This window comes from Rhagoletis pomonella, unplaced genomic scaffold (assembly GCF_013731165.1).
Source record: "Rhagoletis pomonella isolate Grant_MI unplaced genomic scaffold, Rhpom_1.0 Rhpom_scaffold_00001, whole genome shotgun sequence".
NCBI lineage: Eukaryota > Metazoa > Arthropoda > Insecta > Diptera > Tephritidae > Rhagoletis > Rhagoletis pomonella.
This window is the reverse complement of record NW_023458555.1, coordinates 7,647,070-7,662,528: the sequence shown is the minus strand read 5'-3', so window position 1 is coordinate 7,662,528 and position 15,459 is coordinate 7,647,070. Positions and strand designations below refer to the sequence as shown.

Sequence of the window (15,459 nt, the reverse complement as noted above, 5' to 3'; positions counted from 1 at the left end):
TATGCTATATTTTTACATACATATATCACTCACTATGTATTTGCATATCCTCACCTGAGTGGAAGATCGACCTATCTTGGCAGCCAGTTTGAAAACACCCTCTCTTAGAAAACTTTTCAAAAATGCCCTACTTCATAATTTGATTGAAGAACACCCTATCTCAGGCATTGGTCGAAGAATGCCCTATCTCAGAATTCGGTTCGAGAATGCCCTGATGGTTGAAAATTTTTCTGAAATAGGGCGTTTTCGAACTGGCTGCCGAGGTAGGTCGATCTTCCACTAGCCATCGATATGTACTATACAATTACTCGTCACACTTTTTTAATTTTAATTCGTAACCAGAATCGCGGTGGCGGCTTGGATATGAATGTGGTACCTGCATGGCAGGCGGGCATCACCGGCAGGGGTATTGTGGTGACAATACTCGACGATGGTCTGGAATCGGATCATCCCGATATCGAGCACAACTATGTAAGTCCCTTAAATTCGCACAAAACCAAGTAGGGATTAATTTCCACATTCATTAATACACTTTATTATTTAACCTATAACTCCAAAATTCCCTTACCCGCTTAGGATCCCGAGGCGTCTTACGACGTCAACAGCCACGACAACGATCCAATGCCTCACTACGACATGACCGATTCGAATCGTCATGGTACGCGTTGCGCTGGTGAAGTGGCCGCCACCGCCAATAACTCAATCTGTGCGGTTGGTATTGCATTTGGCGCCAGTGTTGGCGGTGTCCGAATGTTGGATGGCGATGTAACGGACGCCGTCGAAGCGCGTTCCCTATCGCTCAATCCGCAACACATAGACATCTACAGTGCGTCTTGGGGACCCGACGACGATGGGAAAACGGTCGATGGGCCGGGTGAGTTGGCGCAACGCGCCTTCATCGAAGGCGTGACGAAAGGACGGCAGGGCAAGGGTAGCATTTTTATTTGGGCTTCAGGCAATGGTGGTCGTGAATTCGACAATTGCAACTGTGACGGGTATACGAACTCCATTTGGACACTGTCAATATCTAGTGCCACCGAAGAGGGTCACGTACCCTGGTATTCGGAGAAATGCAGTTCCACATTGGCGACCACTTACAGTAGTGGCGGACAGAGTGAGAAGCAGGTGGTGACGACAGACTTGCATCACTCGTGCACGGTATCGCATACGGGTACCTCGGCGTCGGCGCCACTGGCAGCCGGCATAGCGGCGTTGGTGCTCGAATCGAATACGAATTTGACGTGGCGCGATTTGCAACACATTGTGGTGCGTACAGCGAAACCGGCAAATTTACGCGATCCGACATGGTCGAAGAATGGTGTCGGTCGGCGTATTAGTCACTCATTCGGCTATGGGCTGATGGATGCGGCGGCTATGGTGAAAGCGGCGCGTAACTGGAAAACGGTGCCGGAACAACAGCGTTGCGAGATCAATGCGCCGCATGTGGATAAGTAAGTATTGGAATGGCAAGTGAATGAAGGATGGAAATATTTAGGAGACTTAAAGACATTAATCGGTGGCTTCATATGATTTTTAACATTTAATAACTTTACACATTACAGAGTTATTCCGCCCAGAAGTTATATCACATTACAGTTAACCGTAAAACACTGCTCATCCGTCAATTATCTGGAACACGTTCAGGCAAAAATCACACTCACATCACAACGTCGCGGTGACATTCAACTTAATCTGAAGTCACCGGCAGGCACCAAAGTTACTTTACTCACACCACGGTAAGTCGAAAATTTCTTAGCTAATTCTTTGTAATTTCCGATTTCATAGCATGCGGGGAAGAGAGGCTAGGCAGCTTGAGACTTAGAAGAATAGTTCACGTCTGATGTTGCTTTGCTTAACTTAGAAGAACTCAGAGCAGAACTCCATAAGCGACTCTTCAGTCGTCCGTCGCTTATTAGGCTTTCAGCACTTTACTTAGCTTTGAGTAAAAGACCTGGTGTGGGGTTCTCCTTTCGGCCAGTAAATATAAAAGCGCTTCAAAATAAATACTTTCAAACGGGGCTTTTTCAATAAAGCATTCCAAGTCGAGTGAAGTTTGAGTTTTTATTTTATGCCAGAAGCCCAATCGGAAAGACTTGAAACTCGAGCCATCTAGCCCATCAAATGAGCTACTAACCGAGCACCGAAGGCCTAATTCTTGGAAATGCCCAGTCGTCTGTTTTTGTTCCATTTGACACCAATTGGTAATGCTTAATAAAGCAAGTACTTCACCACCTGGGCTCTACTCTGTATTGCGGTTCGAAAAGCAAATCATTGGGATTCGAATACTTGGCACTATGAATGTGTATTTGTCCGTGTCGGCTTTCGAATCGCATTGAGTTTCGAATCGCAATACAGAGTAGTCGCCCTGAACTTTCCAGTTTCGACGGGGTCGGACCAAAGGGTGAGTTGATTGGTTTGAGCTGGCATGTGAGGAGGTGTTTGGAGTCGTGTGGGGAGTCTCCACAAGCCGGACAGTCATTGGAAATATTAGGGTCGAGTCTGGGCAGGTAGCTGATGAGACGGCTACTGTAATGGCACACTACTAACGACATGCCAGCGACAATTCAGCACTGTGCCCTGTCCTAACAGTACAAGGGATGGCGGAAAATCGTTTCACAATACGTAACGAAAACAAACAAATTTTAAAGAAAAATTGTAAGAATCCTAGTAAATCTACAAAGCCTTAGTTGCAATGCAAGTGCAAGCTGTGTATATTTAAAAAAAAAATAGCAAAACAAAGTACATACATACATCTAACAACACAAAATACAATCTAATAATGGCACAAAGGTAACAAAACTATCAAAAAAATGCATACAAAAGAAAATCTATTACGCCAAAAAATAGCAGCCATACGTATTAGAAAATACGCATTTATGGATATAAGAATGTACATACATCAGTAGATTTGTAGAAAAAAAAAATATAAACGAGAAATTTCGAAAATACAAAATTTCATTACAAGTCCTTTCGACCAACAATCCAAATTCACTTGCTCGCAACAACAAAAGATCTGCTCAAAAGTACACGCGGAATACATTGCTGGAATTCAATTTGCAATTGCACATGGGACACTTGCCCTGGCAGCTGACACACTTCATTATACAATGCCTACAAAATATATGTCCGCACTGAGTGGCCGTCGGCCGACGAAACCTATAGGAATCCAAACAAATTGAACATTGAAAATGTATACTATCACTGTCAGCATTGTTGCTGCTGCTGCTTCTGTGATGGCGATGGTGATGGCGATGCCGATGCTTGCGTCTGTCTTCGCGGTGTTGGTGAACTCCGCTACTGTTGTTATGGTTGCCAATGTACTGTCGTTGCATATAATTCGCGGCAGTTGTTGCTACCTCATTGCCGGCAACTCCATTCGAGGAGGAGGAGGAGGAGGAGGACGACGCTGTTGCTGCTATACTGATAATTCCTCTGCGTAATTTATGCGCCAAACACTCGAAACAGTTGCAAAATTGTGTCTCATCCGATTGTAGTCCGTCAGCGGTGTTCGTGCTGCTAATCGTAATTACTCGACTGCCGCCGGCGCCGCCATTTCCACTAGTACTGCTGGCACCACTGTCATTCGTATTGGAATTTCTATTTGCACTCCGATTTTCAGGGGCAAAGTTAGCACTGCCCGTCGGGCGTTGGTATGGTGTGGTCGTCGCCTGTGGGCGGTAATGACGTTGTCGCTGTCTTTGCTGTTGTGTCAATTGTTGTTGCTCTCGCACGCTGTACAGCAAATTTTGCGCCAAATTGAGCAGATTAGCAATTTGTTCGGTCACTGGCGGCGGCGCCCTTGTCGCCGCCGACGTCGTCATGGTGGTGGTGATTGTGCCAGAGGGTGCTGTATTCGCCGGAGGCCTCCCAGCAGCACCGCTGTGTCCACTTCGACTGGCTGTTGTGTCGGTGCTTGGGTGGCGGTAGCTTTGCTGCTGCTGCTGCTGCTGTTTTTGTTGCTGTATCTGTTGTTGCTGATGGCCTCTGGTAGACATAATACTAATTTTAAACTGTGAACGTTTTTATACGTTTAATTTGATTTTTCCCCTAAAGATTTTATTCTCAAAAATTTTTTCTCTTATTTGCAATTTATATGGCGATTATCTTTTAATTGCGCTTTTGTATTGTATTTTTCGAGCAGACAGCAGTTTTGATTTATTCACAAAAATTCCCTTTAATTTCACAGTATTTTTAATGATTATTTTTTCTATGAGATTTTGTTTTATCGAAAAAATCCCGGGTGAAAATCGATTTTCCTATTGAAAATAAAACGAAACTTTCCACAAAGTGTAGTCTTGAAAGTGCTGTCTCTATAAAAGAAACTAAAAAAAAACGGGTGTTTTACAATTATAGTCCTTAGCATTTTGATATCTCAACGGGTTCATGAGATACAAATGTATAGGCCAAGCAGAACTCTTCTAAAAACGAAAGTGGTTCGGGCGAGATGTGGAGAAGCTGGATTTTACCTATCGGCAGTGGCATCCAAGCTGCACTTGCGAGAACAAATCTCGGCTAAATTATGTTGGTAAACGAGCTTTTTATACTCTGTGTGTTGGGTCAAACGAGCGTCTGTCGGTCAAACGAGCGCCTGTCGGTGTTTTACGTGGATACATGCTGAAGACGGCGGAACCGAACCCCACGGCGCTCAAAAGCACAGCGGATCAATTCGTTGATCAGCGTCCCGTGATGCAAGCGTTTTCAGTCGATACCAATCGGTGCCCCGAAAAAATCAAAGAGTTCCCGAAAATTCCAGAAACAATTGGAATAGAGATGTCCTAAAAATAATTAAAAAATACCCGAAAATTTCAAGTCATTTCAAAAGAAAGGATCCAGAAAAGCCCCGAAAATATTTAAAAAGTTGTCCAACAATTTTAAGAATGTTTAAAAAAGAATCTGGGAAACTCAGAAAAGTTTCAAAACCCAAAGCTTCCTGAAAAGAGGAAAAAATAAAGGAAGAGGGTCACGAAAAATTCCATTAGTTTCCGAAAAATGCAGAAAAATCTGATCAATTCCCAAGAAACCCGAAAAAATCCAGATAAGTCCCGAGAACGTGCAAACAATACTTGAAAAGTCCCAAAAATCTCCGATAAATCGCAAATAGTCCCAAAAACTCTAAAGTTCTGGATAAATCCATAAAAGTTATGAAAAGGTCTAAAATGTTTTCGAAAAATCCAGAGAAGTTTCAAAAGATTTCAAAGAAATCCCGAAAAATCGTAAATAATAATTTACTAAAATGCCAAAAATCCTAACAGATTCCAGGGACTCCCGAAAAAACCCAAACAAAATATCAAATAAAATCCGAAAAATCTCGATAAGTCCCAATAATTAAAAAAAAAAAAATCCGAAAATATTCCGGAAAATCTCAAATAGTTCCAAAAAAACCTCTAAGTTCTGCATAAATATATCAAAGCTCCGAAAAGATCTAAAATGTCTTCAAAAAACCCACAGAAAATTTCCAAAAGTTTTCAAAGAAATACCGAAAAATCTAAAAAAAAAATCCAACAATTTTTGTAAAATAAAGAAAAATCCCGACAAGTTTTAAAAAAAATACCGAAACAGAAGAGTCCCGGAAATATCTAGAAAATTTTCGAAAAAGTTCGGAGGAGTCCCAAAAACCGCAAAATGTTCTCAAAATTTCTTGGAGTTTCCGAAAAGTAGAACACCAATTTCTTAAAATACTGAGAGGTCCCGAAAAATCCAAAAAGTCCCGAAAATGTCAGATAGTTCCAAAAAATCTTAAAGTTCGCGATGAATCCATATAAATCCCGGAAAGATACAAAATTTTAAAAATTCAGAAAAGTTATAAAAAGAATATTGCAAAATCCAGAAAGTGCAAAAAAATTCTTAAGGTTTTAACAAATGAAGATAAATCCCGAGATTAAAATAAAAAATCCGTTATTTCGCGAAAAAAAAAACAAAAAAGTCCCAAAACAATACAGAAAAATTACATAAAAAACTCAAACTGTCCCGAAAAGTCATAGAAATTCTTAAGTTTCGGGAACTTAACTTAAGTTTCGGTACTTGAAAAATTTCTAAAAAATCAAAAACTAAAATTACTGTCATTTTTTTTCCCCAAACTTTGGCTTTATTTTTCCTCAAATAAATTTTTAAATTAAGTCGATTTTTCTTGCTAAAAATAATATAAAAATGCATTTTCTTAATTCATGAGGAATCGTATTTTGTAGTGAGGGAGGATTCTAATGGAACCTGCGGAAAGATGGTACAAATTTTTTTTTTCTTTACTATATCCTCTACTAAGGTTCATCACTTTCAACTCACTTCACCTTAGTTGTTTTCTAGATACTTTACGTATTGTTTTGATACTTTTAAAATATTCCAGTTGAAGGCTATCCCACCTTCCAGCAGATCATTCACAATCCTGTGTCCCCAATCGTTCCCACGGCAGTTGAGTCGGCATAACTGCATCGACCCAGATTTATATTTGGTCACTCCAGCAGCATTTCAAAAAAAAAAATCAAGTGAAATTGTTATAATCTTTCAACGACAACAACAACTTCATTCACAGTCATTCGAAAACTTAGTATTCAACTATAAACTAACCCCAACTCAAAGCTGAGAGAAAGATATTTTATTTAATTTCTCGCCATTTAACTCTTTTATAGCTCATGAGTTATGTGGTTTTCTAACGAAAATAACTCTTACTTCCTTTATTTTTCAGTATTCACGATGTATCACGTTCTGGTTTTAACCAGTGGCCCTTCATGTCCGTCCATACTTGGGGAGAGTCACCGCATGGCGATTGGCAGTTGGAAATTCACAACGAAGGTCGTTATATGGGTAAGTGAGGAAGGCGAATGAAATTTTTTTTCTTATACAAATTTTACTAAAATCTCGCCAATTTTAACTGCTTCAAATAAACTCTGAAATTTTCTGAATGTATTTAACCACTTCTTTTTCTAAACTTATATACTTACATGCTGCGCCTTATTGACAATTTGGCAATATAAATTTATACAATTAAATTCTGTAACAAATCAAACCAAACAAAACAAAAATCTAACTGAAAACTATTTTCTTTAACATAACCTCAAATTTAAAACGCATACATATATATATAACTGTAATCATGCAACCGTGTAATTGTCAATCACTAACACTACTCACAAACGACAATTGAACCCAATTGTTCCAACCAACCACCCGGCAACCCGGAAACCATAAAAGGTCACGCCTTACTCCGCGAGTGGTCGCTAATATTTTACGGTACCACACAGCCTATCGACCCCAATGACCCAGTGTCCACACCGCGCGCCTATTCCGCCGAAAACACAACGCCCAATTCGAATGCGGCGAGCACCACAACGAACCTCCATCAGATCTACTCGCCACAATATCCGCGCATTTCATCCAATAATGTTGGTGGCGGCGGCGGCGGCGGCGGCGGCAGCTTCAGCAATTCGGCGACCAGTGTTGTGGGCGCCATCAACGCCATGCCGGGAGCGGGCGTGAAAATTCCCATTAAATTGCCAACGCCGTTCAACAAATCCGTTTACACGGCCGTGAATGGCGCAAATAATCCATTGTTGAATGTCGCTAACGGAAGTAGTAAAAAGCAACAGCAACAACAACAACAACAACTCTACAAACTACAACAACAGCAGACACAGCCGCCCAGTTATCAACAAATCTCAGCGACCTATGGCGTCATATTGGGTTCGCAGAGCGGGAAGGCTGGCAAGGGCGGCAAAGGAAAGGGGAAGTCTGGTGAGAAGGGTAACGGCAAAGGAGGCGGAAATGGCGGCGGTGGCGGCAGCAAATCGTCAGCCAACAAGAAGGAACAGACTACTGCAACAAATACGAAGAATAAATTCTACCGCATATCACAACAACAGCAACAGGGCGGCGGCGGCGGCGGCGGCGGCGGCGGCGGGAACGGAAATAGCAAGTCGAATGGCGAAAAGTCCTCAAAACAGGGAGGAGGACGCAGTAAAGCGCAGTCAGGCGAGCGTTTACAGGGCTACGATGAAAAGCTGAGCCGCAAAGTTATTGGCGAAATAACAACAACAACCACGACCAGTACAAGCGTGAATACAAAAAACCACAACAACCAAAACATCAAAGCGAATAGCAACAGTAAAACTGCGCTCAAAGCTGACTCCGCGAGTGCGTCTGCAGGCGCGATCTCGACCGCTTCGAAAACCGTCGCCACGCAAATGACCAGCTACTCGAAGTTGCCCGTCAAGGCGACCAAACAAATCAAAGAGTCGCTGCTGCCTATGCAAACACATGAAAAGCTTACAGTCGCATCCTTCGCCGACACGCGCATACCGAAACTCTTTGAACATTACGAGAAAATACAGGCAATCTTTCCGGAATTTCAGCCATATCAGGGGCCCAAAGAGAAGGATACCACTGCCGCCGCAGCGGCAGCAGCAGCAGCTGTAGCGGCTGAGAAGCGAAAATTGGCTGCCGCTGCAGCCGGCATTTCACCGCTGGACTACGAAGCGGAAACCTTCAGGCCGATGTTGGGTGCGATGAGTGGCAGTAGCGGGGAAAATGGCAACGCTAATGGAGCGAGCGGAAGTGGTTCGAAACCGTCGCGTGAGAATGCCAAGAAGTCTTCGCCCAGCTTTGTGCCCGATCAGAAGATTATCAAGAAACAACAACTGCTGCTCGCGGCAGCGGGTTTGAGCGGCGGCACACAGCGTCCGATTGGCGGTGTGCTCGGCGTGTTGCCCAATCGTAAGGGCAGCGCAAGCAACGGTATAGGCATGATTTTACGGAATGCATAACCTTTTTTGTTTTACTGCGAGTTTTTCTTTTGCGATTCTCATATTTTGTAGTGCAATGCTGAGTAATGTGTATTTTATTTTTTATTTTTTTCGAAATTCAAAGTGTTTTATTTTTAAGATAAGATAATCGTTTTTATTCGATGCACTCACTTTTCAATTCATTTTGCCAAGTATTACTATTATTATAAACGACGGCAATGAAGTCAATAGTATCGTAAATGCTCGACTGTACAGAGTCCTGCGATAATTGCTACCATTCTCCCACCACCATCACACGTTGTATTTGTTGTATTATAATTACGTGAAAACTGTTAGATGATTTCAATAAAGTCCAATTAGTTGGTTGACGAAGACTCAAACCTCTCGAACAGTAGCGTCGATTGAACTTAATACGCATGAGGGCCAAGGATTGGAGCGCACTGAGATTCCAGTCTTCGGAAATTTATTCATTGTTACACCTAAGAGCTAATGCTTACGCCCTACCAGCTCCTTGCCGCCGACTGTTAACAACTCAGCCGCTTTACTGTTTTCTCCGAGGGCTTTTATTGTTTTTAAAGTCGTATTTTTATTGTTGAGGCCCCAAAAACCTGATATTGGCGGTTGAGTTGAAGATTGACCTATTTCGGCCGTCGGTTCGAAAACGTCACATCTCCGAAAATGGCTCATGAACGCCCTACTTTAGAATTTTGTCCAAAAACGCCCTATCTCAACTGAAAATATATTCAAAATATATTGATATAGGTCCGGATGTGCATTACTTTAAGCGGAAGTCCATTACTAAAAAGGTTTCCGACAAAAGTTATGTATTTTTGTTCACAGGATCCGAATCTGTAGTAAAAAAAAATATATGTATATATTTCCCTTTTAAAAAGTTTAATTTCGATCAGTTTAAACCACTTTCGGTCGAAACCGGATGTCTCATGGACTTTTCGCTCTCTTCTCTCAATGGTTTGATTAGTGTAGAATTCTTAAGGTGTGACAAACATTCGCCGCAACTATCTCTGCGATGGGAACTCTGACCTCAAGTGATTCGAGATCTATGTAGAAACATCTCTTTGTTTTTAAACTGGTTTCAGGGTAACTGGGGTATATTGTTGATTCCTCGTAAGATCGCCTACCTCCTTGACTACCGTCTAGCCTAAACATTCCCAGCTAAACTGTACCTTAGCTAACCTTTTCTTAAGTAGCATAGTCCAAACTATCCTAAAGCTGGTCTTCCTTTTTTTATTCTTTGGCTGGCATTCCTCCTATCCACTAATCCTTAATGGATGGAACCAACTGTTTGGCCTAATTCAAAAATCACTGCATCATTTAATATTTGATTTATGCTTCAACGCATATTTTCTCGCTTCCCTCTCTCTCTCTCTTGCTCTCTCTCAGGATGTGAATTGAGCTCAATTAAAGTGCCATAAAAGTCACTTCTCACTTTGGAAATCCCCAACTGCAGTGATTTAAGCGCACTGCCAGGCATTTCCGCTGCCTCACACACTCACCCGCAATAGGTATGCAAATGAAATACGCGCGCTTGGCCAGCAAAAAAAAAAAAAAAAACACCGGCAAAATCATAGCAATCCGAGCAATCAGTAGCCATATCCACACTGGCACTGGTGACTGACACCACCACGTCCGAGCATGTGTGCTTGGCTATCAATCAAAGCGTTGCGTTGTAACGGAGATCTATACGTTTATTTTTTTTTTTTTTGCTCCACTCTAGCTGCGTCCATTCTTAAACGTAGTGATGGCTGGTAGCTGGATCTTCCCCGTCAGACAAGCCGGCCGGCCAATTTTGCGCCCGCGCAGCATGCGTTCAAACGCAATCAATCAAACTACTCGCCGATATTGGCATTGAATATATGTAGATAGAAGAAGCAGCTGCTTCTGTTGGATTTTTCAGTTTGTGATTTCATAATTTTTTTTTTTTTGCTTTTTCCAGTTTATATGCAGTTCGTTGGGTGTAAAGAAACCCGAAAAAAAACTTATGCTTACCTGATTTTTTTTGGGAAATTATTCTGCAATTGTATTTAGTTGTTGCTCTTATATGTACATATGTACAGTACATAAGTTACACCACATTAAAGTATCTACCCGTCCAAATAGAGCCATTGCTATTGCCGCTCTTAATTTATGTTTAATCATAAATTTTGGAACTCACATACATACATTTAAAAAATGTATTACCCGTTGGCTACAGTTAGTTTCTCTGGCAGCTATAGCCTGGTAGGCATGCCGTCGTTGCATTCAGCCCACCTCTGCTGCATATCAATTTCAGTATTGCCTGTTATTGTTCCTTAGATAAACTGTAGTTAAGAATAGAGTAAATTTGCAAATATTTCTATTTTCCAATTTCTGTTTTTCTTTCATTATTTATGTATTTCTATTTTTGTTCATTTTCCATTGCATGATAAATTCTAAAGCTGCTCAAGAGATTGGCAAGCATTAAGAGCAAATAGTTGTTACTAACTAGACTTGCAATTTGTAAAGTAGCTAACTACTACATGCATACAACTTTTGTTTTTTTATCTAGAACAACAACTGTTTATGTTGCACAAATGCCGATTTAAAGAAGTTTCAGTTGTAAGAATAAAGTTCACTTCTCTCTAAATTTTTTTTATCAATTTTATATCTCTCTCTTTATTTTTCTCCTCGAAATATATGTTTTTGTGCAATCCTTTCATATTCATTTATGTATACATAAATATTCGTACTTTTATACATTTGTAAATACATTAGGCTGGTCCAAAATATTTTTTTTTTTCAAAGCACCCCTAGAACTGAAGAACATCGAATATAAGAAGACCTGTTTTTTTTTTTTTGGTAATCGGCTAGACTTTGGAGTTTTCCATATATTTCATATGGCGAAATACATTTTTAAGTATAATTGATATAAAGTCGTTAAAAATAACTATTTTTTTGCCAGATAAAAATATTTCCCTTCAGAAGTCTTCAAACAATACAATTATGATGCGCACTTAACTTTAGCATTTTATTAACTACTTTTTCATAACCGATAATCTCATCTGGGTCATTCCATGTAAAAGAGGAAATCGACATAAATTTAAAGATTACACCGTGCGATAAAAACAAAAAGATTTCGAAACACATGAAGCAATCAATATACTCCCGAAACTGTGGGCCAAATATAGTAAAATTGCGTTTTTAGTTTTTCTCTCTGACTTTAGGTCTTCTTTTAAAGATATTAATTCGAAAAAATTATTTTAAAAAATCATTTCAACGTAGAAAAGTAATATTGGCACCAAGTGAAAGAGAAAATTAAAATTGTTTGGTTCACAAGGACGAATAGGTATTAAAAATGTCCTTTTAATGAGTTTTATATTTTAAGCGAATAAAGTTAGATGAACGAAATTCGAGGATGTGTCGATTAGTCCTTAACATATAATTTTTTCGAAAACAATTATTGTAAAATTTCAAGTACATTCAATGATAAAATGTGAAGATAACTCTTTCCATACCGAATCTTTCTTATGCAGCAAAAAATTCAATCGGCCTTAATTCTACAGAATTTTCTTTTTAATTTGATAGCCATACTGTTTTTCTACATTGCACTGAAATTTTGGAATAATTTTTTGAAGTAATGATATTTCAAAAATTTCAAAGTTCTTCAACGTTAGAGAGAAAAACTAAAAACGCAGTTTTACTATATGCGGCCCATGGTTTCGCGAATATATAAAATTTTTTGCGTGTAAAATTTACTGCTGCACGGTGTTATATAAACCTAATTTTTATTGAAAACAAAAAGGTATAGTTCATATTTTATGACACAAAACCATCGTTCCGATGACATATTTATAATTCACAGTTGGTCACATCCTGGAGTAAAATATCCCACCAGTCAAAACGCCCAAATGGCCCATCTCTTTTATACAAAAAATAGTTATTTTATGTATTTGCAATCACACTACGAGTTAAATTCGCATCATAACTCAATTTTTGGAAGATTTATGAAGGGAAATATTTTTATTAGATCAAAAAATATTAATTTTTAACAAAATTTTAAGACAACCTCTATTTTCCACATACAATGTATATGGAAAACTTCAAAGCGTCGGCGGCACTGTTAAATATAAGATAACCGATTTATTTTCTATTTGTTATATTTCTTGTGGGTGGCAGCAAGAAAATTACAAACATCTTATTTTCCTGTGTATTTGTGGACCACCCTAACAAACATGCATATCGTACTTTTTATTTTTACCTTAGCACTTACCAATTTAGTTGAGCATTTGCCTTTAACTTTTTCTTTTAAATATCCGCCATTGTTTTGTAATATTATCGCTTTGTATTTACATATTTTCCACATTATTATTATTGTTCCCTTTGTAGCGCAAATCACACAATGGGACTTGATTTTCTATGGCACTGAAACGCCCGCCCAGCCGGAAGACGACATTCACATTAGCGATGGTCTATTTGGCAACGATATGGGGCACAATGACATCGAATACGATGCTAATTTACAATGGCGAAATATGCAGCAGGTAAATGTCTATAATAATTATTACAAATAACAATAACAATCTATTGAGGTTGATTAGTTGTGTAGTTGTGTATGCAATGCAAATACTGATTTATTGCATACATAAATACATAAATATCTTGCGAGCATGCTAAAATATTTAAATATCCGCGGGCATTTGTCGAAATTGCTGTTAAATATTTAAAGTTGTTTATTCCGCGATTATCGAAGCGATGGCTGAAAATATTAAAAATATTTTAAGAGGCCCACAAATATGAGATATTTTTTAATATGTCAACGTAAAATATATATGCATACATACAAAAGTGTACAAAATAAAGACATAGACAAAAATTTCAAAATGTTAAAAAAAAATATATTTTTTTAAATCGCAAAAATTCAACAGAATTTTTACTTTGACCAGTTATATATGTATAACGCGGCGAGATTATGAATTTAAATGTGGAAGTTTCAATAAAATTTCAAATTTATCAGATTTTAAGTCAAAGTTTGGCCAAATTTTTGCAATTTAAAAAAAATAAAATATTTTTAAACAACGGTAAACTTTGAAATTTCGTGGATATTTCACCGTGCGACAAAAACAAAAAATTTCAAGACACACGAAAGAATCGATATAGTCACAAAACAATGGGCGTTTTTAATTTTTCACTCTGAAGTCAGGATTTTTTTCAAAGAACTTTGCAATTTTAAAGATATGATTTATTCAAAAAATTATTTTAAAAAATCAGTGCAATTTAGAAAAACAACATGGGTACCAAATTAGAGAGAATATGCTGTAGAATTTAAAAGCAATCAAGTTTTTGGTTTTACAAGGACGAATAGGTATTGAAAATGCGCTTTTAATAAATTTTATCTTTTTAAGTTAATACAGTTTATAGGATGAAATTCGAAGATGAGGTCGTGCGTGTATTAATCCTCAAACAATCTTTTTTCAAAAAAAAAAATATTGGAAATTTTCAAGGACATTTAAGAACAAAATTTGCAAGGACATTTTCCATACACTCTTGTCGCTATGCATCAAAAAATTTATTCTGTTATAATTCTAAAGAATTTTTTCTTTTATATGATACCCTTATTATTATCCTACATTGCACCGAGTATTTTGATCCATGTGGATCCATGTGCGGTCTTTATGTACCGGTTACTTTAATTTATTGAAACTGACTTTAAATTGTGCTTTAAATTAGTAGGAATTCAAACGACTTTAAAAGATGCGCCCTGCTGCCAACTTCCTCTCTTCTTTCCTTCCTTCCTTCCTCGCAATGTAATTCATAAGAGCACAGTTTCTTACTTCCTTCAGCATGAGCGACACCAGAAAACAACCGTTGCACAGTTATGGAAAACACGCACACGCTGCTTGCTACCTAGCGTGCGTGCGAACAAGTTTTGTTACATTTATACATACATACATACAAACATACCTCCTACTGCTGTTGTCGGTCGGCCACATGCCTAGCCTAGCCTTGCGATTTCCCGCATTGCCCAGCTGTTGTTGTTGTTATGCAGAAAGCAACTCATTGGTAAAAACGGCAGTAAGAAAAAATTTACATGGCAAAGGCCAAACCTTGCATGTTCGGCTACACAGAATTTTAATGCGGCCGGCCTCTCGATATCGGCCTACATGACTTTGCCGACAGCTGGTTGGTAGGTGCAAATATCTGCAGAAACATGCAGGAGGTGTTTGCAAACATACATAATTTCGAGACACCACAAGTTTTCAGCATTCCATCGGGTATGAAGAAGTAGGGAGGGAAGGCAGAGTGAGTGCCTTGCTGTTTGGCGAAGTCAAATGTGCGGCTGCTCTTCTGCAGTGGATTTCTTAAATTTTAAAATTTCGCTCTTAATTTGAATAAATGCGCTTGGCAATGAACGCTGGTTGTTGACTGACTCTTCTGCTGCGAGTTACTTGGAACAGTGCTCATATTCCATGCCATTTCACTGGCATAATTTCAAATCACCGCTTGGCGTGCTGACAGATTTGCAAGTTAATAAATTTGGTAATAATTTTTGTTTAATGAAAAACTGCATTAGTTGCTTAAGTGATGCGGAAAAGCGAAAAATCTGAAAAGCTTAAATAGTTGGAATTGAAAATTATATAGTATGTAAATATGTTATTGTATTTTTGGAGCTTTGTCCGGCGTTTCTTTTGCTGAATTTGAGTTTCAAGTATAAAACAAATTTAAATTAGGTACACTGCTAAATGGACTGTAC

At 38.9% G+C, this 15,459-nt stretch overlaps 1 protein-coding gene across 2 annotated transcripts in view; it reads left to right on the top strand.

Moving 5' to 3' along the window:
- LOC118737667 (furin-like protease 1, isoforms 1/1-X/2) overlaps nucleotides 1-15,459 on the top strand; it is a 280,884-nt gene that overhangs the window by 231,795 nt on the left and 33,630 nt on the right. Inside the window, exons 4-9 of one of the 2 annotated variants that reach the window (XM_036468349.1) lie at nucleotides 343-471; nucleotides 577-1,451; nucleotides 1,563-1,736; nucleotides 6,680-6,798; nucleotides 7,186-8,724; nucleotides 13,095-13,249. In XM_036468349.1, coding sequence (XP_036324242.1) covers nucleotides 343-471; nucleotides 577-1,451; nucleotides 1,563-1,736; nucleotides 6,680-6,798; nucleotides 7,186-8,724; nucleotides 13,095-13,249 — 2,991 coding nt within the window. The remainder of the gene's footprint in view (nucleotides 1-342; nucleotides 472-576; nucleotides 1,452-1,562; nucleotides 1,737-6,679; nucleotides 6,799-7,185; nucleotides 8,725-13,094; nucleotides 13,250-15,459) is intronic. The other variant, XM_036468357.1, reaches the window with a different exon arrangement.